The following is a 27,762-nucleotide window of genomic DNA, read 5'->3' as shown; positions in this document are numbered from 1 at the left end:
ATTAATCAAATTAATTCTAGAGCAAATAGTTTTCCTAAGCATTAACGTCCATATATGTGGACAGTGGGACAACATTTTGAAAATATTAATTACACTAACCTATAGAAAGTTTTCAGGAGTGTTGGTTATTCATGTTTTTGAGACGTTACAGACATCACATCAGAAATTTGCATAATTCGTTCTGATTCAAAGTAATGTCCAGCACCATTCAATCATTGCCAACCACGTTACAATAAAATGTAGCTGCAAGGGGGGGTTCAAGGGAAAGGAGAAGGTGAGAACCAGCTTAACAATATAAATCATATTTAATTAAATAAAAAGACACACACAAACACATACAGGGCAGCTGCCTGTAATTGTCTCTCTCTCAAACTGTCTTCACTGGCTGCCTTTATCCTTCGCGTGCCCAATCATGCTGATTGGGGACCGGGTGTGCGTCATTCAAACATGGCCCAGCCCTCCTCTGCTCTACACTCTTCCCGGCGTTGCCTCAGGCCTGGGAGCGCCTGTCATGATGTACATCTCCCCCACTCTTTCCCTGAGGAGGGGCATGCCTTGCATCCCGTCTGCCGGCTGGCCATCCCCGCCTTCCTCGACCTGGGAGGAGACAGGAGGGAAAAAAAAAATTGGTGAGAGACAGGCCAACACAGAGTGACAGAGAGAGAGAGAGGAAAGAGAGAAGAAGCTCACTCAATGGTTCTCTGATGCGCCATCACGTGGTCCCCGACCAGTCCTCCACATTCTCAGGCGGACGACAGCCACTCCTCCCTGGGTGGACCGGAGACAAACCTCCGACCCCCAGCAGACAGAATGCCCCTCTGCTTTCCTGGCGGCACGTGGGGACATTCCTCCTCCCCTGGCAGCGACTCCATCACTCCAGGCAGTCCCGTTCCTCCTTACGGACGGCAGCCGTTCGCCGCGGTCGGGCTGCTCCGTCCCCCGGTGGATGGCAGCGGTGCTCCCCTAGGTGGACGGCAGTGTCGAGAACTCTATGACGGGCATAGCAATATTTATATATATTTTTTTAGAGTGCAAAGTTATGAGGTAGAGAAGCAGAGATCAGGTCAATGCAAATGTCTATGAATACAGCACAAGGTGCAAATGAAGTATAAAACTGAAGGTGCATTGTACAGAATGAAGTATAAATAAGTAAATATGTAAATATATTTATATGGCCGGTGACCATAACAGTGCAAGCGGCATCAAGAGGTAGAAGTTATGTGCAAAGAATGTGCAAGACATTTTTTTTTGGTCCGAGTGGGATGTAGTGTTCAGCACCTGAGTTTAGAGTTCAGTAGGCTGACAGCTTAGGTAAAGAAACTGTTCCTGAGTCTGCTGGTGTGGCAGCGAAGACTCCTATGGCTTCTCCCAGATGAAAGAGGAGTAAACAGTCCGTGTTGGAGTGAGAGGTGTCTTTGATAATGCTTCTCACCCTCCTTAGGCAGCGTTTGTTGTGAAGGTCTTTGATGGAGGGTAGCTGAACACCAGTGATGTATCAGGCAGTTTTCACCACCCGCTGGAGTTGGCACACCACACTGCCAGGTGCCTTACCTCTTCTGTGTAGGCCGTCTCATTGTCGCTGCTGATCAGGCCTACCACCGTGGTGTCATCTACAAACTTGATTATGGAGTTGGAGCCATGCTCAGGTATGTGGTCGAGAGTGAAGAGGGAGTAAAGGATTGGACTCAGTGCACAGCCCTGTGGTGAACCATTGTTCAAAGTGAGGGTGGATGATTTGTGGTATCTGATCCTAGTGAGAAAGTCCAAGGTCCAGTTACAGAGGGAGCGGCTGATGCCAAGATCAGTGAGCAGTATTCAGTATTGAAGGCAGAACTGAAATCAATGAATAGCATCCTGACATACAGTATGTGTTGTTTTTGTCCAAGTGAGTCAGGGCGGGGTGAAGAGCTGAGGAGTTGTCATCCTCAGTTGACCTTTTGGGTTTGTAGGCAAACTGATATGACTCCAGTGTTGGGAGCAGGCATGATTTCAGGTGGGAGAGGACCAGCCTCTCAAAACACTTTGCTATGATGGGAGTAAGAGCAATGGGGCAGAAGTTGTTGAGGGCCATTGCAGCAGCATAATTTGGTACTGGTACAATGGTGGCTGTTTTGAAGCAGGTGGGGACAATGGCTTAGGCCAAGGCGAGGTTGAAAATGTTGGTGAAGACGTCAACCAGCTGTTCTGCACAGGCCCTGTGCACTCGGCCCAGGATACATTCAGGGCCAAACAGCTTTATGTGCATTCAATCTGCTCAGGGTGGAGAATACATCACTGGAGGAAACAGTGAGTGGCAGATCATCAGGTGGGAGATCTATGGATGGTTCTTTATTTACATGATCAAAGCCAGCATAAAAAATGTTCAGTTCGCCTGGGAGGGTGGCATTACTGGTTGGGGGGTGCTGTTCGCTGGTTTTCAGTCTGTGAGGGCATGGATACCTGTCCACATACGTCGGGGGTCATTGTTTGTAAAATTGTCCTCAATCTGCAGTTTGTAGTTGTGTTTGGCTGCTTTAATTCTCTTCTTCAGATTGGCCCTGGATAAAGTGTAGGCTTCCTGGTTGCCAGATCTGAAAGCAGCATCACGTGGCTTCAGCAGGCATCAGACTTCCCTGTTCATCCAGGGTTTCTGATTGGGGTATGTTGATGTGTTGCAGAACAGAATTTGTGTAGCTATTAATGTCAGTGTGGGATTCCAGGCTGGCCTGAGAAGCAAACACATCCCAGTCTGTGTTCTGGAACTCATGCTGTAGTGAAGAGTCTGCTCCTTCCAGCAACTTTTTGTGGAAACTACAATGAGGCTCGGTAGCCACTAGCTATCTGGCTAATTTAATATCATTGTGTACCAAACAAGACAGCACTGACAATACAATTAAGCAGCTATTGACTGAACACAACAACAACTCCGACAATAACATTATTGCTGTTTATTTATGTACTATTTAGTTAAACTATTTTTTTTTTCATGATCCATAGTGCTGTCACAGGCGAGACAGTGTTTCTTCTTCTTGTGATGTTAATTGGTTAACCAGCTATTGGTTCATTACTGCCACCTACTGAGCTAGAATGTGGAACATCAAAAAAGTTCACACACCTTATGGAAACTAATTGTATAATAAAGGTAGCTTACCCTCTGGAGTTTACTTGTAAACAAGCTATGTCAAATTCATTCATGAGGCCTAACAAACATGTGGAATGCAGTTATGCCCTCATTAATGGTATGAAATGTATATTGTGATAAATATCGATAATGTAGAATATGAAAATTATATTGTGATATTTTTGGCATATCGTTTAGCATTACTTTGTATCCTAGTCCTTTGACATGCAGGATGCATGTTGGGTTAATTTAGGTCTGAACATACTTAAGATATTTTCTTGACAGTATATTTGTGCTTGCATTAGTATGCTTATTTTAGTGTGATGATACATTTATTTTTTCAAGACTCAAAAGTGCAGTCATCTAACAGAAAATGTAGAGGATTATGTTCAACATATGGTGAAATCAGGTTATTCTGTTCTTCAAAGTCACTTTTTTGACAGTCATCAATTGAAATAATCATCCTTCCTATTTGTCATGTAATTATGCTGACACACTGACAGGATTAAAATGTAAATCCCTGCACACAGTAAGTGTCTAAAAGCACAGTTTAGACCACTTTCTCTGTGCTTCGAGTATTTAAGAAGCAATCATGTCATAACATGCTCTTCAGTGCCAATTGGAGTAACTCTTCACTACCGTACTGTGAGATTTCATAAGAGAAAAAAGTAGATTGAGCAATCATTACATTTTCTATGTAAAGATCATGAACACATTTTCTTTAAATTGAAGCTGTACCTACATGAAGTGTACATTTAACTGGGTCTTTGTGCTTAATTTCCATGTTAATATGAAAATGATTATACATTTTAAACCCAGTAACCCATTGTACTTGTTTACAATAGCTCATTCTCTCTTTCAAACTCTGCTGCTGCACATTATAAACGCACATAGTGTTGAGTTCTTATCTTGATATCTATAACATAGCTATTAACCTCCCAGACAGCAATAAGTCGGTGGTCCGCCGGCGGCAGTAGAAGCGGCAGAATGGCGATATCGCAAACACGTTTGACGGCGGTCCGCCGGCGGCAGCCGCCTTCCTACCGCCTTCGATACGCGGACGGCCCGCTGGCCAGCCGCCGCTCCGCCGCCGTTATATCGAAGGCGGACCGTCGGAGGCAAACGCTTTTTCGAGCGATCTGCCGCCGCTTATTGTATAATATATATATATATATATATATATATATATATATATATATATATATTTATAGCATGCAGTTTATCAAGAATAATTATTGATCAAAACCAGACAAATTTCCATTTGGCGTTTTAATTCCACATTTCAAAGTAACTGTCATTGAAACAAGATGTCAGATCACTGAAATATAAATAACAGAAAAATACAAACATTATATATACACACACACACACAAAAGAACATGCAGGTTTCCAATTTCTTTTTTTTTTTTTTTTTTAAAAAAACACTATTGTAACACTTACAATAATTGTTAATAATATAAAGAGGTCAGCTCTGGGATGAAAAGAATTACCAGTAAACATAAGCAATGAGGATATTTGGTACCAAAGAAAGTGCAGGATACCAAATAAATTGAGGTATAACATCATATTTACAAGTCATTTCTAACAATAGGTTAAGTGGTAATAATTTAGAGTAAAGCTCTGGAGTAGAATATACCAACTGCAATGCTGACTGTGGCACAAGGATTTACAAGCTATATGTAACAATAGAATAACAGTTAAGCACTGTGATGGAATGAAAGTAGAATTTTTGGTACTAGTTATTGTGCAATATCAAGTATCAGAGGTATGAAATAGGATTTACAAACTATAATAGAATTGTTAAGCACTGACGGAATGAAATAAGCCAATACTAAACTCACGGTAAGTAGAATATTTGATACCAGATAATGTGCAAATATCAAGTATTAGATGTATAATCTAGGATTTACGAGCTATATTTAAAAATAGAATAGTTAAGCACTGTAACAATGAAATAAGCAGCAAATTGTATATGAAATAATTGAGATCTTTGGTATCAAGGAATGTGCAGGATAACAGGTATAATATACATTTTGACATTCAACTTACACATGCCAACAAGTGGGAAAAAATATAATTAACAGCAGAAAATCTGGCTATAGAGAACACAGCCAATCAGAATGTCTGGAGAGGTTGGGGACTGTGTGGCGTAGTGGGCTAAGAATCACCGGTTTTCCCTGACCTCCAGAATGAGGCAGTGCAAATTGGCATATCTTCAGTGATTCCTCGTGCGCCTGTATAAAAGGACAAACCATCCCATATTCATCCAAGGAGCTGCCCTCAAAGCAGGGACACGAGAGAAAAAAAAAAAAAAAAAAAAAGAGCAATTTCCACAGTGAACAGTGTGGATTGGGTGAGTGTAGTCTGACACTTTTAGCAGGCTTTTTAGGGGTCTTGATGTTACTGACTGCAGGATAAAGAAAGGGTTCCAGTTGTCAGTGATGCTGGGGTGTCAGTAGTCAGCCTAGGTTTAAGGGGTCGGCTGTAGGTCCCTCTCAGCTGTGCGGCGCCTTTTCCACCTTCATGTTCAGATGCTCCTTTCAGGTAACGCGTAACGTTAACCTGGATCGCCTCATCAGTGGCATCCTGGGTTGCCGGGTTCTTCCGGATGGCTCCTGTAGAAAATAAAGATCTGTCATTCCATTTGAATGGTAATAAGGTCATACACATCTACTTAAATATAAAAAAAATATCCAACTTACTTTGAACAATGGTCTTCAGGAACATGTCTCTAAAACATGCTTTATCCCCTACACCAGTCCAGGTTGTATTGATGGAAAGGTGATTAGAGAAGATACTCTGAAGCATTCAGCCACACGGTTGTCTTTAGGTCCCTCCCACATTTGATTGCCAAAAACCGAAGCTGAAAATACAAAAAAAACATGTTACAAATTACATTTCTCTGAAGCTTCTCATAAATTTAAAATGTGACAGGCTGTGGATTCAGACTGTAGAATATGCAGTGTACGATCTTAATTTTACTTTTTAGATTACCCTATGGCGTTATAAACGAAATCGGCACACTTACAAATCGTTGCTGGAGCTCTTTATCCTGCCTCAAACTGTTGTCAAGCAACGCCAAATCTTCCTGGGTGTCTAGGGGAGTAACAGATCCCCTGGCAGGGATAACTCTCCAACAGACACATTGGCACTGAAGCGTTGCAGCATAGCATTTTGTCGATCCATGCTACGCACAACATCGCCAAATTCCAAGGCGTCGCAGCATTAGGGTTTGATCTGCACCTACAGGGGTTCCCAGAATAAAAGAATAAAGTAGTCAGTCCTGGTCCTTCAACTACTAAACTATGACATTTATATCTAGGTCTACTACATGTACAGGTGGCCCCAGTGGGAATTAAACCAACAACCACAGGTGTTGTTTGCAAGTTGTACCTGATTGCCCAGTGCGAGCAAATGTCTTCAACATTGTCCCAACTTGCTTCACCTGCTCTTGAAGCGAGCCGCTGTCATCTGGGAAGTAACAATATATTGATTAGCAATACACTAAATATAATAGTAATATAATATAACCACAATTATCATACCAGTACCTTTCCCTGTAATTTCAATCCACAGTATGTTATGCATGGCATACAAGTTCATAATGAAGAACCCTTATGATAACATCAATTTCATTTTTTTCTTTGAAGCAGAATATTTGTTTGTAAAAGGGAGGAAAAGAAAATGAAATATTGGTATACAGATTTTGGTTGATATATCATACTGTACAGTGAAATGTGCTATTGTTATATCCCTACTCACCTGAAGGACCGGATAGATCAGGCAAATCTCCAGTCAGGCCTTTGTAGAGTGTGCTCCTTTTGAATAAAACTTTCATTAGTGGGAAGTTGCATATCCACAGGTATTTTAATTCAAACATGCAACATATTGTAATAAATCTACAATATTCAGCCTTTACCTTACACCCTCGGTTGTTGCTCTACACTTTTATTATATTAAATACTTATTTATATAGCTTGCTCACTGTATAATCATGATAGCCTAATACTTATAACACAAGATTGCACCTTAAACGAATGACTGAGTTGAAAACTTGAATAAGAACGCATTTTACACAGAGGGGACCAGCTAGGGAAACTTACCTGCCTACAATAACTGTTTTCATTTGATTTGAGTTACATTAAACATGAATAACCTTAGCCGAGTCCCCAGGAACATTGGGCTATTAAAGTAACAAGCCTATAACTGCAGTCTTATTAATTCTAGCTTCACCATACGCTCAAACTGTAAGGTTTATCTGCTTTTCTCATGGACCTGTAACACAATGCCCTGACAGTGACTTCACCGGTGTCCTGATCTTTATTAGAAACTGAGAGGAGACCAAGTTAATATAATTGATATCACAATTATCACAAAAATTAACAAACAGTCTGCTTTAAAACTAAGAAAAAACAAGCTTCTATACTAACGTTACATTAAAAATGAACACGTGGCTGAACTAGCTTAGCCGCTATCTGCCGGCACACCACATTAGATTAAAATACTTACCCTTGTAGTTGTGCAGATAACTCGATATGTAGAGTTTAAAGCCCTTGTCCCTCTTGCTTGTCGGAGCAGGGGACCAGGCATCAACAATGCGATGAACATCGCTGACGCCAGTATTTTCGGAAGATTCTGGAGACATCGAGTAAAAAGACATTTTGGGCGACGCGCAAGTAAACCGGAAACAGATATGGCGACAGCGGAACTTCACAGTTCAGTCTTTGTCATGTGTTTTAGCAATACATTTTTAACATTTATAATGCGTTTAGATTTTTTTATTGCCTTTACAGGGACTTTAACACTTTCTTAAACATTTGTACAGGTCATAATTGCAAAACCTGTAAAAGGTAAAATAACAAAAAATATCGAGGTTGGAAAAAATGTAGACATAAACGAAATTTCTGCGCAACTGTGAAACCAGAGGATAATTTTGCTTTTTCATTGAGTTTATCCTTCACGTCAAAACAGGGATTTTCATGTTTATGATAGATATCACCATGGTTGCAAATTAATAAAAAATAATTAAAGTATACCCAATATTTTGGCTATGTTGCAGATGTCTTTCACTGTTCACTGATACAGGCATTGGTGAAAAGTCTAACTTCATCAATTTATTCTGCTAAATTGTTCATACCCTGTATTAAATATCTATTTTAAAACCTAATCAGAATCATAAAGATATTTATTGCCAAGTAAGTTTTACAAAAAGGAATTATTTTTGGTTTATTGGTGCATGTCTCAATGTGCATCAATCAAAGAAATGTAAACAATTTTCACCTGTGCATAAATAATTCAATATATTTTACATATATTACTGTATAATCGCTTCAGAGTTTCAAAGTAATTTAAATGTCATTTCCTAAACCTTACCTTATCATGGAATCAAGAGTCAAGAATCTGTTATAAACCCTAATGGCTTTGGAGCAAAAAATAATAATAGCCAACATGGCTGGTCGATTTTGAGAGTCTAAGCTGTCCTTGTATTTCAAAGCGGCTTGCCGCCGGCCAGCCGCGGTCGATTGCCGCGAGGCAACCGCCAGAGAAAATGAAGCGGGCGGCCCGCCGTCTGATCGCCGGCGGCATCTCGCAAGAAATGGGAGTGACGAATTCGGCGGCAAACGTTTCATCCCCGCCAGTGGGACGCACCTATAGCCGACAGCTTGGGGACGGCGGCAAAAAGAAGCCATGTGGACATTTTTTGCTATCTGGGCTATTGGCACATTAGGTTAAACTAGCTTGAATTCTGAGATGCTATTGCATTTCATCAGACTTTTGGGTGCTTGTTAACTTTCACCCTTATCAACACTGCTTGTCCTCAGCCAGGCCTCACCGGGCCAGTTGGAGAAATCTAACCCCTAAAAGCACCAAAAGCAGAAAACCAGAGCTTTGTATAGCCTTTATTAAGTGGAAACTGTGGTGCATGTAGGTGTGGAAACAAATAACCACAATTTAGCAATTGAGCTTGGATTATACACCAAGAAATCGGTTTGAGAATCTAATTGAGTCTCTAGAGTAAGATGTTTTTCTGAGTCTCTCTCTCTCTCCCTGATGCCACTTGCTCTGTGTGACTTATAATCACTTCGAGACTGATATGTGAAATGGGAGAAGACGTATCTTAAAAACCCTCTTAAAAAAATGTTTTATCGGAAGAAAGAATAATAATGTAATATTTTGTCAGCAAGATCCAGGGGGAGTTCAAAGATGGTTCCAATGGGGTCTGGAGGTTAGTGCCAATGTGTCAATAAGCCCAGCCTAAATTTGAAGAGGAGATAAGTGGGTCGGAGACAAGCGCATCACTGGGATCCAAACATTAATTGAAATGACTTGCATTTTGTATATTAACACTGTTATTAACATTCGAAACGTTGTAGTTTTTTTAATGTATACAGTAATACATGTCAAATAAATGAATACTTTGGCACAAATGATGTTTTAGCACTGTGGGTGGAATGTTCAGATGATCCCTTTTGAATGCAAGTCAGTGAAAGAACATCAGAAATGGCATTTCCAGGCATAATTCTGCAGCTATAACAAGCATTGAATGTTTTGAGGACAATGTTTTATGGCAGTGTAGTATTGTGCTAATGAACTTCTGGAGATTATGACATCTAAAGCTTTAGTGTTAGTTCAGCATTCAGTTTTACTTTAATGTGTGTTCTACATTCAGGTTTTTATCAATATAAGAAACAAAAAAGGCAAATTAAGATTACTATAATAGAGCAATTTCTGCCCGAGTTTGATCTTATCTTGGCAAGTGTCCTGTGTTTTAAAATAGAAGAAATATTTTGAATGCATACACTTGTCGGGTTTTCATTTATGAAACAGCTCATGGGTATGAAGACCAGCACGTCTGGTCTTTAACAAACCAAAGAGATCATATGTTACACCACTCCTTGTCTCTCTACACTGCACGTTTCAAGTTCAAGGCTCTGATAATGGCATTCAGAACATTCACTAGATCTGCTCCAGCTTACCTAAAATCACTCCTGCAGAGCTACGTTCCCACCAGAAGCCTGAAGTCTGCAAACCAACACAAAGAGTCACCAAATCACTTTCCCGGACTTTTAATTTAATGTACCTCTTTGGTGGAATGGCCTTCACTCACTATCTTCAAAAAAATGGCTAAATACACATCTTTTCCATGAGCACTTGACCATATACTCATTAAAAAAAAATAAAATTTAATATATATATATATATATATATATATATATATATATATATATAGTCTTGTTGCACTCAAATCAGTTTTTGATTTTTCTCATGCAACTGAAACTTTATAATGTAGCACTTCTGAATTGAACAGAATTTGCATGTCCCTTCCCCATACATACGGGTATAAAGGAGGGTGCAATATGGCTGTTCATTCAGACAGCAGCTGCTCCTCCCTGGGTGGATCGGAGTCAGACCGACTCCCAGCGGACAGAACACCCCTCCGTGTTCTCGGCGACCCGTGGGGACTCTCCTCCACCCCTGGCAGCGGCCCTGCCTCTCCAGGCGGTCAGGGAGTTGCTTCCCTTCTCCCCTCGTGGGCACTGGTCCTCTTGACCCCTTTGCGTTTCTGGGGGACGGCAGGGCACTCCTCTGCCCCTGGCAGCGGCTCCATCGCTCCAGGCAGTCATGGAGTCCAGTCCCCACTCGCCTCACTGATGGCGGCTGTTCCCCACATCCGGCTGTTGGGCTACTCCGTCCCCCAGCTTATGGCAGTGGTGCTCCCCTGGGTGGATGGCAGTGTCGAGGACTCCGCGAATCCCTCCTTCTTCCCGGGTTTCGGCACCAATGTAAAGGGGGTTAAGGGAAAGGAGGAGGCGAGAACCGGATTGACAATATAAATAATAGTTTCATGAAGAAATAAACGAAAAACACACAAACATAAACACACAGAGCAGCTGCATGTCATTCTCTCTCTCCCTTGAACCGTCGTCACCGTCCGCCTTTATACCTTGCGTGCCCCTATCAGGCTTATTGGAGACCGGGCATGCGTTGTTCCAGCCCGGCCCCTCCCTCCTCCACCCTACACTCTATTTTCTCTAAAAGAGTTTTAAAAAAACGTGTCTTTTTAAAGATGGCTTTCCACCTTTGTCTATTTCCTGGATGCGGCTGATATCTCTCCGCTTCTGATGGTCATGGGCGTTGCCTCACGTGTCTGGGCTGAGTCAGTGTTTATGAGTGGTACTGTTCTCATTGCGATAATATGACTATAATGGGGGGGGGGGTACAAGAGCATGTACTCTGTCTGTTCGACGAGGGCGTCCCCCTGCGGCTGCAAAAGCTGATGCAGCTTCGCCATCACCCGGGCCCAGCTCTCAGCCCCAGCGTAGAGCTCCCCACAGGAAGCTGACGCCACCGTCTCACAAACCCCTTCGTGGACCTGTAAGGCTCCCAAGTGTTCCTGAGACGATCGACTCAGGGAGCTAGATGGCCGCTACGGAGCTGGCCTCTTGACCACAACATCTTCCGGTGGAAGGCCGGCAGGGATACCTTTTACCACACCCCAACCGGGCCTCCTCAGTCACTTTCCTGCCCCCAGCCGGGTACGCGGTGCAAGGTATGTGCTTTCAGTTTTCCCTTAGCACAACTGTCTTGGGGTGCAACTCTGCCCCCCGACATAACATTACCTGATCCTCTCCACTGCGAAGCCCCACCAGGTAAGTCAAACGTGATCGTCCCCCTAGTGCCCCCCTCTTAGAGCTTGGACTGGCTGGCCAAGACCATCCGACTCGGCTACGCGACTTAGTTTGCCAGGCACCCACACCGTTTCAGCAGCATCCACTTCACTTCACAACATGGCGAGAATGACAACACCCTGCGAGTGGAAATTGCAACACTTTTATACAAGGCCTGTCCCTCTAGCCAAGATGAAGAAGGGTTTCTATGGCCCTCACTTCATTGTACCCAAGAAAGGTGGTGGTTTGCGGCCAATCTTGTACCTACGAGTTCTGAACTGGGCCTTACACAGACTCCCATTCAAGACCCTCAAGCAGAAACGTATTCTAACACACGTCTAACATCGAGATTGGATCGCATTCGTAGACCTGAAGGACGCGTACTTTCACGTCTCAATTTTGCCTCGACACAGACCCGTCCTAGGGCTTGCGTCCGATGGCCGACGTACAAGTTTCAAGTCCTCCCCTTAAGCTTGTCCCTGTCCCTTCGCACCTTCACAAAGGTCACAGAGGCAGCCTTGCCCCACTAAGGGAAGTGGGCATCCGCATACTCAGTTACCTCAATGACTGGCTGATTCTAGCTCATTCTCGAGAGTCACTGTGTGCCCACAGGGACCAGGTACTTAAGCACCTCAGCCACCTAGGGCTTCAGGTCAACTAGGAAAAGAGCAAGCTCTTCCTGGTTCAGAGCATCTCTTTTCTCGGAATGGAGTTCGACTCAGTCTCAATGTCAGCGTGCCTCACAAGCGAGTGCACACAGCCGGTGTTGAACTGCTTAAGATCGTTCAGACAAGGCACAGCGGTTACATTGTGCCAGTTCCAGAGGCTTCTGGATGAGAATTATCCAGCTATTCAGCACCTGGACAGACCTCTGTTCTCTGCTGACAGGAATCCCCCTACAGCAGGTGTCCAGACGTGTCATGGTCACCACAGATGCCTCAAATCTAGGCTGGGGCGCCATGTGCAACAGGCACGCAGCTGCTGGCTCCTGGACAGGGCCACGGCTGGGCTGGCATATCAACTGCCTAGAGTTTCTGGCAGTACTTCTTGCCCTGCAGATATTTCTTCCACCTTTTCTGGGCAAGCACATCTTGATCCACTCAGACTGCTTTGTGACTGTAGCATATATAACTTGCCAAGGCAACTTTTGCTCTCGTCGCATTTCACAACTCGCCTGCCATCTCCTCCTCAGGAGTCAGCAGCGGCTGAGGTTGCTGCACGCCACTCACATCCCAGACAGCCTCAATAGGACAGCGGATGCGCTGTCACGACAGGCCACACTCAGTGGAGAGTGGAGACTCCACCCCAAGCTGGTTTAGAATCAATGGGGTGTAGCACAGGTAGACCTGTTTGCCTCTCAGGAATCCTCCTGCTGCCTGCTCTGATACTCCCGGTTGGAGGCTACCATCGGGTTAGACACACTGGCACACAGCTGGCCCCGGAGGCTGCACAAGTACGCATTTCCCCTAGTGAGCCTACTTGCACAAGCCCTGTGCAAGGCCAGGGAGGGAGGGTGAGGAACAAGTCACTCTGGTAGCCCTTTGTTGGTGCTTGGATCTCACGCTCCTCACGACAGCACCTCCCTGGCGAATTCCCCTGAGGATGGACCTTATTTCACACCCAGGCCACGCCTGTTCCCCTCATGGGATCTCTCCATGGTCCTTACGGGCCTTCAGAGAGCTCCCTTCGAGCCGCTAGAGTCAGATGAGCAAAAAGCCCTCTCCCTGAAGACGGCCCTCCTGATTGCGCTCGCGTCCATCAAGAGGGTTGGGGACCTGCAAGCGTTCTCTGTCAGTGACACTTGCCTGGAGTTTGGTCCGGTAGATGCTTATGTCATCCTAAGACCCCAACCAGGCTATGTGCATCCTATGACCCCCTTCAGGGACCAAGTAGTGAACCTGCAAGTGTTGCCCCGGGAGGAGACAGACCCAGCCTTATCGTTGCTGTGTCCGGTGTGTGCTCTCCGCACCTATTTAGATGTTCCGAGTAGCACTCTGTTTGCTTTAGCGGACATCAGAAAGGGAACGCTGTCTCCAAACAGAGGCTTGCCCACTGGGTCGTCGATGCCATTGCATTGGCCTATCAGACCTAGGCCGTGCCCGCCCCCTTGCGGGTTTCAGCACACTCTACGAGGAGTGTGACATCCTCGTGAGCACTGGCCAATGGCACCTCTCTAGCGGGCTGGGCAACACCCAATGCATTTGTGAGATTCTATAATCTCTGGGTTTAGTTGGTCTCGTCCCATGTTTTGTCAGGACCGAGCACATAGAACTCAGTAATACGGAACAGCTGACTGGGTGTAACACTTGCGCATAGCATCTTTCCCCTCCTCTGAGGTGTACACGTCCGCTCTTAGTCTCAGGCGAGCCCACAAAATTGTGCTCCCTGGATGTCCTTCCTCCCTAGCCCTCTGGCTCATGAATTCGGTGGAGGAATTCCTGACCAGACCCACTATGGGTACTAATTACTCTGTACTGGAACAGGCGCTCCACAGGTGTTGGTTATCATGGTAACCCCCTGTGTCGTATTTTCCTCGGTACGCTCCCCCTCTCAACGGACCCACGTCTCCCTTGGGCAGTTCCCTCTACCCCCGGTCACTGTGTTTGTAGAGCTCCTCCCTCACTAGGCAGATCCTACCACCACGACACTTCCATGAGTGGCTTGTAAGCCCATGTGACATATTTGCCACATTTTAACCTCCCCGGCCTGGGCAGGATGTGGTCTCCGCAGGGTCTTTTCCCCCTAAAAGAATAGGATTGGAAAAGAACACCTTCCCCGATGCGTGTGGGGGGGCCAGCCGCATCTAACACTCTATGTAAAGAAAACATAGAGAGAGAAAAGGCTGCGGCTGGCGCGGCCTGCTCCCATGCTTGTCACGTCCCTTGTTCCCTTCCTCAGGGATGTTGGGAACTTAAAATGTATATGACGTTTTATGGGGCATTGGGGAAAGTTATGTGCAGCCTGATGAGGTCTTCTCCTTTGGCACGCAACAGCTTGCTTACACATGCATCAGCAGTTCACATAACACGGTTCAGTGTCGTGACGTTATTGGATTGGGACCCCTAGTGTCACTACATCGACATACCGTCGAGTGAGTGACAGAAGGGGAGCATCTAGGTTACTGTTGTGACCCCAGTTCCCTGATGGAGGGAATGCTTTTTTATAAATATACTTGTTACACTACAAGACAATTTAAAATGAACTGGTGAAGTTTAAAATATGTTTGCAATTGGAGACAATTTGAAAAAAATTATGACCATATACAAGACCTGTGCGCGTTCCTTATACTGCATATATTTAACTTGATAAGTCATTTATTTTACTTAACCATTTTACCACAATTGACATTCTAAAGAACAACATCGTAACATGGCTTAGAGTTTGTGGGCAATCCCAAAATGTTAGGGTGTATTGACTTAATGTCATGAACTCAGTTTCCCAGCAAGCAATGCAGCCTCAAAACATGGCAACACCGGACTCCAATTCACACAACACAATGTACTACCTTGATTCCAATCACCTGAACTCTGATCAGCATCACCTGCACCTCGTCACCACAGTTATCACTGCACCCTTTATAAGAAACCCTGTCACGTTTTGTCGGCGTGAAGTATAACTCTATTCCTTGTGTCAAAGATGTTATCAAGCCTTCATAGTCTGCCTGATCTCTTGTTATAGTACCTTCGCCTGTTTTGACCAGGAGTTTGCCTCTAGCCTTGTTACCTCTGTTTGACAATCGCCTGAATTTCTGCCTGTTCTGATTATTGGATTTGCCTGCTGTTTGAACTGTACTGTTGCCTGGTTCACATTAAATTGCCCTTACTGCACTTGCATCCAACTCTCCTGGTGTACTTCCTGACAGAATACTTCCTGACACAAACATTTGTTATGAGCCTTTTTACCTGAATCAGGAATCAGGTTTTTGATGACTATTTGTCATCAAAAAATAGCATTGTGTTAGAAAATATTTAGTCTTAGCCTCAGACGTCATGCCCATAGTCCGTGCCCTAACCTTTGCTGTTTTAGTCAAAGGTCTGGCTAGGTGAGAATAGCAAATATTAAAATAGCAAATGTTGTTTTATTCTTCTATAGAGGACATTTAATGTATAATGTAGTTGCCCCCTACAAACACACATCGATAGATAAATGCTTTAAAAATGATGTTGGTTATTGTAAGTTCATGATACATAATGCATTAACTAATATTAACAAATGGAACCTTTTTATACACGTTACCACTAATTTGTATTAGTTGCCGTTAAGTACAGCACTGATTTTAAGGTACTTTTATTAGTTTGTATTGCAGGGACTAGCCTGGCACCTTCCTTCATTTCTTCATGTCTATCAAAATATGCTCTAAATTGTAGTTTGAAGAAATAGTTTACCCAAAAATGAAAAGTCTAATAATTTATCCACCCTCATTTTTCAAAACCCTTATTTTTAAAACTGACACCATTCTGCCGATTAACCGGCAAGCGTCATCCCCCATCAGACATTTTTGCATCAATTCATATGTTTTCACCTTTCCCTCTGGAGCAACCTCCAAGTGACAAATTCTGGTCTCAGCCAGGCCTCACCAGGCCGCTAAAAAAAAACCCAACCATAAAGCCAGCAGCTTTGTGTAGCCTTTTCACCAGGAAGTAATCATGTTCACTTAAACAATGGTGCATGATTCAGAGGTTGCATTTTCACTCTAAAATGAAAATTTTACTCCACTGATGGTTAGGTTTGGTTGGGGGTTGGGTTAGGCTATAAGTAAAGAATACACAACTGAATTTGGACCTCACACATGCCCATATGTTTAACAACACTTCCAGCTTTGCCACTGGGGGCAGTGGTTTGTATTTTTGTAAGCATGCACTAAATCTACTGTTGCCCATTTCACAGTGCGATCAGTATGGGAAAAGCACCAAAAACGTAAGCTATAAAGTGGTCTATGCCACTTGTGTGCATTACTCTAGTCTTCCGAAGCCATGCGATACTGGTTATATTAAATTTAAGTCAGGGCAGTCACATTTATGAATGGACTCAGTGTTGTTTATTCACTAACTAATATCATACTATCAAATATTTGTAGTTAAGGAATTAATTTATGTGGTAAGAGCTAATAATCTAATACACCAATCCAGGAAGACAACATGATTTTGTGAACAAAGGATAGAAGCATCGATCATCCACTAGCTTTACTCTTTACACTAGCCAGTATGCCATTGTAGATTAGAATAATAACAATATCTAAATAAAAATTCTCATCCACTGGAGCTCCAAACATGATACATTTTTTGTAATTGTTATTTTACATTTCCAAGTTTGTGTAAAGCCCTGAAAAGTGGAATAATTGAATGAAAGATGCACGGACACAAACTTTCATCAGATCATAGCCTATGTGTAATGACTGAATATTCAACAATCATATGCAACGTCAGTACAGTTTACATATACAAAATAATATTACATGCATTATACATACAATTCTAACAATTATCTCTCGTCAGCAATTAAGTTATTCCTGCAGAAGCATTTCCCACTTTTCACTACAGAGTAAATACGTCAATCCACACGCGATACAAACACAATTGTGCTGATAACATACATACATAACTCTTTACACCATTAATAGTACTCAGTATCTTTTGTAATCATATACAACACATGCTACGACAAGTACAATATCACTGCATAACTAACGTTACTAAGTGCCGCGCGTTCATCCACGAGGTCGCGGTTAGCATTACTAAAGGCTCATTTAACTAGCTTACTCGTCGTCATGTAATTAGCGTCGTAACTTCACAATGTTCGACTAACTGTGCGTAAGGACACTCTCCTCGACACATGTACACAGTCACATAACACGTGGGTAAACAGTATCACCTATTATACAAAATTCATACCTGAAAAGAGGAATAATTCAATGAAAGATGCACGGACACAAACTTCCATCAGATCATATGTGTAATGACTGAAGGGAGGAAGCGAGGTGCACCGTAACATAGTTCAAACGCTCCCCCTGCTGGAGCCTCAAGTAACTACAACACCTTTTTTACACTTGCTGCTTCTGTTGTTAGAATGACATTTTGCACATGAAAAATAAGAAATAATAAAAGTACTGTAACTGCTGTAACTAACAATAACAATTTTAACCATAACATATTATATATCATTACCCTATGAGAATGGCAAACATACCTGAATATGAACCCGCTAACTGTTACTCTACTGCTTACTCAAATGCTTGCAATGACTTACTGGTAAAATGCATTATTCCCATCTGTCACATTTGCAGCAATAATACTTTGTAAAAGAAGAAAAAAACTATCTACATTCTTGGGATGATGTATAATCTAAATAAAATACAAATTGCAATATGACCCAGTGCGATTATCAAACCGCAAGGGCTGCAATTTAACTAAACAAATATATAGTTTGGACATTGCTACCCTTTTGTGCTTACAGTGGATATAAAAAGTCTACACACCCCTGTTAAAACAGCAGGTTTTTGTGAAGTAAAAAAATTAAACAAAGATATATCATATCAGAATTTTTATGTAAAAAATTACAGCCTATGCAATGCCACTGAAAACCAAAGTGACACGTTTCAGATAAAAAAAATAAAAAAATGTAATAACCTAACTGCATAAGTGTGCACATCCCTGAACTAATACTTATTTGAAGCACCCTTTTATTTTATTACAGCACTCAGTCTGTTTGGATAAGAGTCTATTAGCTTGGCACATCTTGACTTGGGATATTTTCCCACTCTTCTTTGCAAAAACGTTCCAGATCTTTCAAATTACGAGGGCATCTCCTGTGGCCCTCTTCAGGTCCACCCACAGATTTTCTATAAGATTCATGTCTGGGATCTTGCTGGGCCATTCCAAAACACTAATCTTTTTTTGCTGAAGCCATTCTTTTATTGATTTGGATGTGTGCTTTGGATCATTGTCATGCTGAAAGGTGAAAGATCTCTTCATTTTCAGCTTTCTAGCAGATGCCAGAAGGTTCTGTGCTGAAATTGACTGTTACTTGGAGCCATTCATGATTCCCTCCACCTTCAATAAAGCCCCAGTTCCAGCTGAAGAAAAGCAGCCCCAAAGCATGATGCTGCCACCACCATGCTTCACCGTGGGGATGGTGTTCTTTTGCTGATGTGTAGTGTTGTTTTTGCACCAAACATACCTTTTACAATTTTGGGTAAAAAGTTTAATCTTGGTCTCATCAGACCATAACACATTTGTCCAGATCAGTGGAACCACATTCAGGGTCAGTGTATTACACATGCATTTTCAGTGGTTTCAGAGCGGTTCTGTGCTCGATACACATATACTTCTGGTCTCCTGAATGACAGAATAGCTCTGAGTTCAATTCAATTCGGTTCAGTGTGCTAATGTGTGCTGAGGCATTATATTTAAAGTGCTCCAGATTTGTTTTAATTGCACAGTGTAGTAATTTCACATATGATTTGCCGCTACAATTGACTATACTATTATAAAATAATCCCATGACACTTTTTTTAATGCATTAAAAGGCTGTTTTCAACTCAAATAAAAGCTTTTTATAGTACAGAGCCTCTTAGAGGACAGTGTGGAATTTTGTTTTTCTGAAAAAGTTTTGCGTGCCCTCACAATAAGTTTTGCCATGGTTTTACTTCAGTAAACATATTTTAACCATGACATTCATAGTGAAACCATAGTGATAAAACAGTAAAACTAAATTTTGGAATAAAAATAATAATTTTTGTGGTTATTATGGTTTTACTATACAAATATTATTGTTTAAATATGTTTTTATTATAGTAGACTATAGGAACCATATTTTTTGGCATAAATAATTTTTCACTAGTTACATTGTAGTTGTACCACGACTGTTGTATTTTATTTTTAAAAAATAATTGCAATTAGATTTTTTTGTCCAAATCATTCAACCCTACTATTTTTTAGTCTTGTTAGTCGTTCTTCTTTGACATTTTCAGTTTATTTATTTAATTGATAGAACAAGAGAAAAATGAGAAGAGAAGGTACTGTAGCTTTTTTTCCATGGGTTGTAACTCCCCATGGAGACTGTAGCAGGGTTTAGTATAATGGTGCATTGACTGTCACCACCCGTGGATAATTCAGATGATCTTTTCTGCAATGCAGAGCATGTATAGGATTGTACATGCGAGTTGCTGAACTTGTTAAATTAATTCTTGCAGCTAATGTCTATTGTCTTCTCAGGGGCTAATAATACATGGGCTAAAATAAGAATAGCTTGGCCATTAGTTAGCAGCCAGTCATGTATGTCCATGTGCCTGTGGTTTGCTGCTACACATCTTGGAGAAGTATATGATGGTCTGGTGTGTGATTCTCAAACAACACTCCATTACAATATATTCTGTAGTAACAAAATTACATTTTGTGTGAGTTTATTTGTTCAGAGCTGATAAAAGTAACTTTTCCCCAGGGTGCCATGTCTCCAGACCTGCAGTGTGGAAGTGTGGCTTTCTCTTTTTCTGATCTAAATTAACTGAGTGGAAATCTCAGCGAGAGCATCATAAGCCGGTTTCTGCGACAGTGAGCCAGAGAACATCAGCTAAATTTGGCCTGTTGATCTACCTACAGGACACCTACAGAAACTTTTTGCAGAAAATGAAATAGGTTATTTTGTTGTTCACTGTAGTGTAAGCCAATTTTGTTGTGTATCACGCCGTAACACAGGGAGCAGAATTTTGGCACAAACCATTTAAATGTACTAATATAAATGTATTGTAAAATGTAAATATATAAAAAATAAATGTACTCTGCCTGGCCAAAATAGTTGCATACTCTAACATTTAGTTGGACCACTTTTAGCTTTAATTAAGGCACAAATTTGTCGTGGCATTGTTTCGACTACCTTATGCAATGTCACAACACATATTTCCATCCAGAGTTGCATACATTTTTGGCCGAGAGCTTGTATTGATGATGGGAGATTCAAACCACTCTGTAAAGTCTTCTCCAGCACATCCCAAAGACTTTCAAGGGGGTTAGGGTCAGGACTCTGTGGTGGCCAAGTCATGTGTGAAAATGATTCCTTATGCTCCCTCATTCACAATTTGAGCCTGATGAATCATGGCATTGTCATCCTGGAATATGCTGTGCCATCATGAAAGAAAAAATCCATTGATGGATAATCTGGTCATTCAGTACATTCAGGTAGTTAGCTGACTTCATTTTATTGCTGCATAATGTTGCTGAGCCTAGTCCTGACCAATTGAAGCAACCCCAGATTATAACATTGCCTTCAGAGGCTTGTACAGTGGGCACTATGCATGAGAGGTGCATTGCTTCATGCGCTTCCCTTCTTACCCTGACGCGCCCATTGCTTTGGAAAAGGGTAAATCTCTACTCACCTGACCACATTACCTTTTTACATTGCTCCACATTCCAAGCTTAATGCTCCCTAGCAAATATAAGTAATTTTTTTTCAGATTAGCCTTACTAACAAGTGGCTTTCTTGTGGCCACAGATCTGTTTAGTCTCAATCCTGTAAGTTCTTGTCACATTGTGCGTGTGGAAATGTTCTTACTTTCAATACTAAACATATCCTTGAGTTCTAATGTCGATTTTTTACAATGTAACTTCACCATGAGTTTGAATGACCTCCAATCGTGATCATACAGTATTTTTTTCCAACCACAATTCTTCCTAATGCCCATCACTGCACACCACTCTGAACAGTGGTCCTTCTATCTCATCCAGTCCCCTTCGACCCCAGTTGTGCTGGGAAATCCCTGGTTGGTAACACACAACCCACACATAGATTGGGCAACCAACACTGTCCTTGCCTGGTGCTCTTTTTGTTCCTCACACTGTCTAAACTCTGCTGTCTCCCCTGTCCTATCTTGTGTTTAGTTGCAGGATGAGCTGGCGGATTTGTCCGGAGTACCATTGGTGTACCACGACTTGAGGGCAGTGTTCAGCCTATCCTGTGTCACAACCCTCCCTCCTCATTGCCCATATGACAGTGCTATTTAATTGTTTCTTGGCTCCTCTCCTCCTCAAGGATGGCTGTATTCACTCCCTGCTTCCTAGAAGGAGGCCATGAACAGGTATATAAACGATTCATTAATAGCTGGTCTCATACGCCCTTCCTGGCTCGCTTAGACCCTGCATAGGTTATTGGGGGCTAAATTACATCACGGTGAAGAATCGTTATCCTACGCAACGCTTATCACCTGGCCCATATCAGGAAGGGGGATGAGTGAAAGATGGCATTTAACATTCATAGGGGGCAATTTGAATATTTGGTCATGCCTTTTGGATTGGTCAATGCCCCCGCCGTCTTCCAGGGGCTCGTAAATGACATGCATACAGACATGGTCGATCGTTTTGTGTTTGTTTATCATGATGATTTTCTTATCTTCTCCAGGACTATGCAGGACCATGAGAGGCAAGGCAGAGAAGTGCACTTTTCATGCACAGTCGGTTCTGTTTTTGGGGTTCATAGTTTTTGAGGGAGTAAGTATGGACCTGGCCAAGGTGAAAGCCATCTCCGAGTGGCCAAACCCAGATTCCCACAAGGTATTGCAGAGGTTTCTGGGATTCACCCATTTTTAACTGAGATTTATTAGAAATTATAGCCAACTCACTGCGCCCCTGATAGATCTCACCTCCATGCGAACTTTAGTTGGTCTTCGTGGGCTGAAGCCGCATTTTCTAATCTTAAGAAATGGTTTTCCACCAATTGTTTTATGATTGCCCCTTTGTGTCTTGGCTAACCTGTATCCTCTAGGTGACAGTCAATGCTGGTTGAGCTACAGTTCATAGAAGTCTTTCACACAGTTCTTGATGTCTGTATATGAATCATCATGATCTGCTGTATGACTGAGTTTCTGTCATGTTGAATTAGGATGTGGTTGAGGTTGAGGCTAATGGCTGAGTTTTTGGTCCATAAGCCAGTGCTGTGTCGGTCACTATTGTGCCTGTCACCTGTATTCCTGTCATTGGTTGTGACAGGAGGAGTATGAAATGTCTTTATGGTCGGCCTTGGGTGGATTCTGATTGAAGTACAGTATGCTGTGTGTAGCTTCAGCAGTTCTGGTGAGTCTTCTGGAGGTAGCTTATCTGGTTTGTGTGCAGGCTCATTTCAGTGTTTGTCTGTGCAGTGTGGAGATGCCTTTCGTCCATCTGGGTTCCCATGTCATCCTTTCGTTTGGATTGCTTTAGAGATGTGGTTTGTTCCACAGTTTCTCCCAGTGGTTGAACATGCATATGTGGGGGTCACGCTCTTGATCACCATGGGGATTACTCTGATCTATGCTTAAGAACCTGGCTTTGCTGTGATGCCACATATCTTCTGATGCCAGTCCTTGGTTTTAAGAGGTTTGAGACTGACAATGCCTTGTGGGCATTTCTTGAGGCCATTATTTTTTTGCAGATTTTGGAGGAGTATGTTTTTGAAGTTGAATTGTTCTTCCATCTCTGGTTCATTCGGAGACTGAAAGTAGTCTTGCCATAGTCGATGTAGTAGGCTTATATAGTCTCTTTCTGTCCCTGTTTGGTGTTCAGGGTGGTAAACAGATCTTACTCAGTTACTTACTGAAATTTGTGTGGTTTGTGTGGTTTTATGCCTACTATCCTTAGTAGGCATAAAATGCCTCTGTTAATCATCTGAGGCCTCATATTAAGGTGGAAGTCTATGTCATGCAGGTAAGCATGTATCTTGTGACCCTCAATAGGATTTGGGCTGGTGAAGCTTAGTGCTGCATCTTTTATCATGTGGAATCTTTTGGTTGTAGGATGTTGTTTTGTTGACCAGGAGTGCTGCTATGCTATGCCTGTCCATTTTAACAGGTAAGAGTGTTTCAGTTCATCTCTGACCATGTCAAGCTCATCTTTGGTGAGGTCAAGTTGTTGGGTCAGGGTTTCAATTTCAGTTCTGGACATTTCCAGATGGCCTTCCACGGACTTGTCTCAAGAGTTCATATCTTTCAAATCAAATCTGTCCTTTTGCAGTTCCGATTTTTTGTGCTGGAGTTTCTTTTCCAGGTCCTCTTGGGCAGCATTAGTCTGCTGCTCTCTGTGCTTGGCAGCTTCCTGGGGCCATTCGATTTTTCTCATTGATGCTTGTTCCAGATGTTTGGACACCTTGAGTTGATCTTGGGGCTTCAGATTGTAGCAGGTTTTTGCGGCACATGTCATGCATTAGTACCTTTTGGGTCTTTGTGGACTGCAGATTTGGGTCATTTAATTCCTGTGTCAGATAGGTGGTGTTCTTGTCACTCGGTTTCATCTGGCCTTTTAGGTTGTGGGCTAGGTAGTTGTTGAATTTTTCCAATATGTCACTCAATATCGCTTTCAAGTCTTTCAAGTGGGCCATAGGGACAGTCTTCAGTGACATGTTTGCACACTGTAGTGGAAGACTAGCGAGAGATCTGACAGATCTGCAATGGTTTAAGGGCCTAGAATAGTGTTACAGCTAGGTGTTGGCTTCAATGTGTGGAGACACAAGTGAAGAGTAGTAACAGCTAAGTGTTGTTTTCAGTGAATGTGAGTAACTGTGTTATTAGTGAAGTGTTATTATAATTTCTTTCTCAATCTTGCAGGATTGACACCATACACCTGTTTATGCGGTACAGTTGAACTGCTTACCACAGATGCCTCAAAGGCATGCCCGGGGGCAGTGACGTTTACCTGGAGCTTCTCTGTGCAATTTACTTCTGGATGTGGCTGCGTTTGGATGCTGGAATTTGGATTGTGTTAATTAAAACAAAGAAAGTAGTTGCGTGAGGTTAGACTAAGGAGAACACAAAATTTGGTTAATGATTTGACATTTCAAGATGACTCTTATTGTTGACAAATATTTTAACAAGAATTATCTGTGGTTCAACAGGCTTTGTCTCGAGACTGTAAATAGTAGGGAGAGAAAAGTCAGAGGGAGACAGGGAATTGGAAATAAAATGGAAAATAGCCAAGACTAAATGAGCAAAATCCACCAATAAATGTTCTGTTGTTATGCTTAATAGCAAAATCAGGGATTCTGATTGAGGTTCAGTGCTTGTTGACCGTGATTGTGTAACAGAACAATTTTGTACATTTGAAATTCCACAATGGGGAAGCTGATGTATTCTGATACTGTGTTGTCTGGATATTGAGTTGATGTTTCGGGTGGGGGCCTTCCACCTAAATGAATCAGCTCAATGCCCAACACACAAAAGTGAAATAAAATAACACAGCCAATAAGTAATTAAAATAAAGGTGGAAACGGATGGGTGGTAGATAATAAATGAGAGGCAGCTATAAGTTTTCTGTAAACTTACACCATTTCAGACTTATTATTATCTAGTAGTACAGCTTTGGTAAAAGTTGATAAAAGTAGCAATTATAAAGGAAACATGAAGAAAATATCATTTTTTTATCGGCTCTCCACAGGTCCCACAGCTTCAGTTAACTTAAACTCAATTGCTCATTGAGAGACAGTCATTTGTGTTATAAGATAATGAAGAGGGATAATAATGGAATAAAATGCATAAGAGAGAGAGACAAAAATGTGTTTAAAGTTTGAGAAGTTAGTGTTAAATCACTTAAAGTTTGTTCAAACACAAGCTGTGTTTAACTGTAGCAGGCCATGGGGTGCTAACCACTAGCTTTTGATGCTATGGTTTAGTATAGGCTTTCAATGCTAGACCGCTAACTTATTCGTTTTGCAATGATGTGCTATGATGCTAAACTGCTTACTGCTTACTCATTAGCTTAGCAATGCTGTGCTATGTTGACAATGGAGTCAGCAGGTTGCTCATGTGCGGTGAGTTGCCCCTGAAGAGTCTCCTAGGACTTCCCATGAACCCCCATTGTCATAGCAAACAACACCAGTGATTTATGATATTCCTTTACCACTAATGTTACCACAAGTTTCATTGAATCACATGAATGTCAGCGTGTTCACCAATGTACAAATCACAGCCATCACATCTAGCTCGTTGTAACTCAACATGGCGCTTGTGTTCTCAATGCAATCAAGGCGAATCTTAACGCACAAAAAAGTAACACGCTTTGCTGTTTGCAGTGTGGTATTTATCACTGTAGTTCTTTTAAAGAGCAATTCTTAATCAATGCAAGTTACAGACAACTCATGTAATTGTTTTACGGAGCTTATACTTTCAACTTGTCTGGAGCGGACCAACACTGAATCAACATTGAATCAATGTTAATGCATCAACCAAACTGTAGTGTTGAAGAATGCCAGAAAGTTCAACAAGGGCTGTTTAATTCAACAGGGATCATTTACATTACTACAACAGTTCTTATTAGCAAACACATGGTAACAAGCTCGGTACATTCAGGAGTCATCATCTCTTCATCTCTTACTCTCTCAACTAATACCTACTTTACGACAGTGCCGCCTGGTGGTAGAATGTAGCATATATATAGAGATAGAACACAACACAAGCTTTCATTGAATCAGTGTTGAAATTTTGCATAGATTTTTCATCAGCGGATATCTCCCGCTTTCAACTTTTGTTGTAAGGCATCTAAAAAGAATAAAAAACAAACAGGAAGTTAGAACTGCACAATGTTCTAAAACCTTTGACCAGTAGTACTGTATAATTGACAGAAGGTGGGTCCTAAATATTTGGAAATGTGACTAATTATGTGTTACAAATGTACCACAAAATTAAGAGTAACTTGAAATTTTATAAAATGTTTATGTTGAAGTTAAAACCTGCTGAATTTAAATTTAAGACCTTTTAATTACTTTTTATATAGACATTTTCCTTTTAAGCACCTGCAGACACACTGTAGGACTGAATTGAAAAGCAATGTGAAAAGGTTCAAATAGTTTGTAAGTAAAAAGTAAAGTAAGGTGGATAATTAAATAGAATTAGATGGTAAAATAATAAATTGCCTAATAAATAGGCTAACTCTCAAATATTTCCACTGTACTGTTATTACCACTAAATCAGTTATTACCCGATCACAACTATTTCAGGAGGTTTTACCACTATTGCTGTAATTTCTACCATTATTGCTGCCCACTGTATTCTCTAACTCTAGCTGGAGGGCGGATACAGAAAGTCTCAAGCCTCCAAAGCCCTCCAGGGACTTCCTTAGGTCCTGTCGACATTTAAGCACTATTTTTGAGATTTTTTCCTCTTTTTTACCCAATTTGGAATACCCAATTCCTAATGTGCTTTTAAGTCCTCTTGAGTAGTGACTCGCCTCATTCCGGATGGCGTCTGAGACCATCAACCCACGCATCTTATCATGTGGCTTGTTGAGCGTGTTGCCACAGAGACATAGCATGTGTGGAGGCTTCACGCCACCCACCACGGCATCTACGCACAACTCACCACGCACCCCACCGAGAACGAATCACATTATAGTGACCACGAGAAGGTTACCTCATGTGACTCTACCCTCCCTAGCAACCAGGTGAACTTGGTTGCTTAGGAGACCTGGCTGGAGTCACTCTGGGATTCGAACAAATGGTTGCAAATAACATTTATGGGATGGGAAATATTTTAAGAAAAAGCCAAAACTGAAATTATACTGTAATTGCCCTTTTAACATTTTTCTCAATTTCTCTACTGACTGTAACTTTCCAAACATGCACATCTTAAGCTTTGTGTCTCTGAATGCCATTTTTTAGTTTCTTTCCTGCCCAGTTCATCTGAGAGGCCAGCTCGTTGGTTAGAGCACAGGCCAGCATCCTTCTAATATGCGCCTCAACTGATGCTCCTCCCACAATAGTAAAACGGCCAACCTAGAAGGGTTTCGAGGGACATTTTGCACAGAACATAGATAAGTTACATGCCCCTGGACATCTGATGCCTCTGGACATCTGATGAGTTACGCCATGAAACGCATATATACGCACCATGCGTGTTTGTGATGACGTAAGATGAACGCAAATGGACCGAGGTTCGATAGAATCAAGTGAGTGTGAAAATAGACCAACGCTGCAGGGGGCACTGGGAACAATCACACTTGGAATCGGACCGCAGCAAACGTGCCCAGTGTTAAAGCCCCTCAG

The 27,762-nt window shown here is 42.0% G+C and overlaps 1 protein-coding gene and 1 long non-coding RNA gene across 2 annotated transcripts in view; one reads left to right on the top strand and one right to left on the bottom strand.

Moving 5' to 3' along the window:
- LOC127643501 (SPARC-like) overlaps nucleotides 1-21,734 on the top strand; it is a gene marked incomplete at its 5' end in the record, with an annotated part of 48,177 nt that extends 26,443 nt beyond the window's left edge. Inside the window, one exon of the mRNA XM_052126303.1 lies at nucleotides 21,642-21,734. Within this exon, the coding sequence (XP_051982263.1) occupies nucleotides 21,642-21,696 (55 nt within the window). The remainder of the gene's footprint in view (nucleotides 1-21,641) is intronic.
- On the bottom strand, nucleotides 146-17,709 carry LOC127643609 (uncharacterized). The gene is made up of 3 exons (XR_007970541.1): nucleotides 17,661-17,709; nucleotides 691-989; nucleotides 146-597 (listed from the first exon to the last, which is right to left on the bottom strand). It is a non-coding gene; the product is annotated as an uncharacterized LOC127643609 (long non-coding RNA).
- Nucleotides 21,735-27,762: the final 6,028 nt, after the last annotated feature.

Source organism: Xyrauchen texanus, chromosome 5 (assembly GCF_025860055.1).
Source record: "Xyrauchen texanus isolate HMW12.3.18 chromosome 5, RBS_HiC_50CHRs, whole genome shotgun sequence".
NCBI lineage: Eukaryota > Metazoa > Chordata > Actinopteri > Cypriniformes > Catostomidae > Xyrauchen > Xyrauchen texanus.
Note: the sequence above shows the minus strand (reverse complement) of the source record. Positions and strands in the feature narration are given on the sequence as shown.